Source organism: Sinocyclocheilus rhinocerous, unplaced genomic scaffold, assembly GCF_001515625.1.
Source record: "Sinocyclocheilus rhinocerous isolate Xijiao unplaced genomic scaffold, SAMN03320098_v1.1 scaffold1382, whole genome shotgun sequence".
Lineage (NCBI taxonomy): Eukaryota > Metazoa > Chordata > Actinopteri > Cypriniformes > Cyprinidae > Sinocyclocheilus > Sinocyclocheilus rhinocerous.
In genome coordinates this window covers 773,473-775,250 of record NW_015657958.1, presented here as the reverse complement: position 1 = coordinate 775,250, position 1,778 = coordinate 773,473, and the positions used below count along the sequence as shown (strand labels likewise).

The 1,778-nt window shown below is 34.4% G+C and overlaps 1 protein-coding gene across 1 annotated transcript in view; it reads left to right on the top strand.

The window, feature by feature from the left end:
• Positions 1–1,048, top strand: part of nagk (N-acetylglucosamine kinase) — a 5,300-nt gene extending 4,252 nt beyond the window's left edge. Inside the window, exon 10 of the mRNA XM_016529775.1 lies at positions 635–1,048. Coding sequence (XP_016385261.1) covers positions 635–825 — 191 coding nt within the window. The 3' untranslated portion in view covers positions 826–1,048. The remainder of the gene's footprint in view (positions 1–634) is intronic.
• The last annotated feature ends 730 nt before the right edge of the window (positions 1,049–1,778 follow it).

Here is a 1,778-nt window from a genome sequence, read left to right as displayed (position 1 = left end):
TATATATATATATATATATAATTTTTTTTTTTTTATCAGATACTGATATGTTCCCCCATATATCGTGCATTCCTATTTCAAATAAAATCAGTTTGTTAAGAAATGTCACGTACACAGGTCTTGCTTGTTTCTGGACCAAAAAAGACAGATGTGTTAAGACCACATTAACATTAGGGCTTTTAGTTTAGTTTGAGATCACGATTATGTAACACAATTGCTAATTGACAGAACTTTAAATATAATTCAGCCGAAAAACAAAGTGATAAATGTAATCATATAAATGATATAAATAAAACATAAATAATATAAAAACAATTAATAAAAAATATAGTAAATCAAATACATCAAGATAAATATTAAATAAGATCAAATATGTTGTTGCAGCGCACTTCCAAAACACACTGAAAAACTATTAAACCAGGGAAGAGTGGAAGCTGAGAAAGGGGTGTGCTGGATTTATAACAAAAGACAAAATGAGAGCATCATTGTGAAACAGAATGAGGCACAATCATATTTATTATCTTGTATTCATAATCGGTGGAAGCCAAAATCTTAATTGCAAATAGTATTTGATTAATCGCCCAGCCCTAATTCACATTAACTAAACATTGTGATGTGGTATTTTGTGCTGCAGGTTTCGCTCAGGTCCTCTCAGAGGCTCAGGCTCATGGTTACAGTCACTTCCAAAAGTACAGTCTGCTTACACTTCGCCAGTCCTCCGCTCTGGGTGGCGCCAAAATGGGGGCCAAGAACGCAGGAGCCAGCCTCCCTCTGGACTACTCTGCCAATGTCAACGTGTTTTTCAGCCATACCTTCAATCAATGATCTGGAAGAAACAGACCTTTGAGATGCCGCTGAAGAACTGAATTGGGAACATCCTGTTTTTAAACCGATAGAGAAATGTGATTCCAGATTTTCCTCTTGTTGGGGCTGTTTCTCAAACACCCATATCATATTAAACAAAAAATTAAGTAGATTTGAAAAAAGCTATATGTAAATTTTGGTAACGTTTCAATGTCATGGAAAAATTTTTTTAATAAACATTGCAAAACTCAATTAAAAATGGAGTTTATAATTTTGGTGTGTGTAGCAATGGCATAGTTTCATAGTTCTTTGTGTTCTGTTAGTCTTTTGGATGAAGAAAGATTATTTACAGTCTAAAGCCCGAGACACACTGCACGATTTTCGGCTGTCCCAGATGGAAGATTGGCAATGTGAAACAATCGTGGCGCAGCCCTCTACGAACACCTTGGCAACTGAATCGCCATTGGCTAGTGAATTTTTTAGTTTACTCGCCAGACTGATAAATATAGTATATATATGTTTGTTTGTAAAATGGCACAATTTTATAAATATCTGAAAGTACACTCTTAACATCAGTCAGTCAAGCATTATAATATGATAATCAATATTATTTAATGATAGAACTTTAGTAATTAGAATTAAAACTTGATAACCATGTATGAATGCATATTAGTCATTTTAACTGAACTTCGGACTGGTGGTGGTGCTTTTTTGGTCATTCAGTGTTTCTATAAAAAAAAATTAAATTGGGGAAAAACTAACAAAAATACTGATAAGATAAAGATACGAATTCTACTAATAGGAACAATATAAAACGCACCAAGGATTAATAAACTACTGGATTCATGAATATTAATCAGGTTATGTGTGTTCGCACGAACTGATTTGCTGAAATCAAAACAGGGACGATAATAGGTGAGCGCCAGCCAATGAGATTGCCGTGTGCGCATTAGTTCCGCCCACTACCGGAAAAC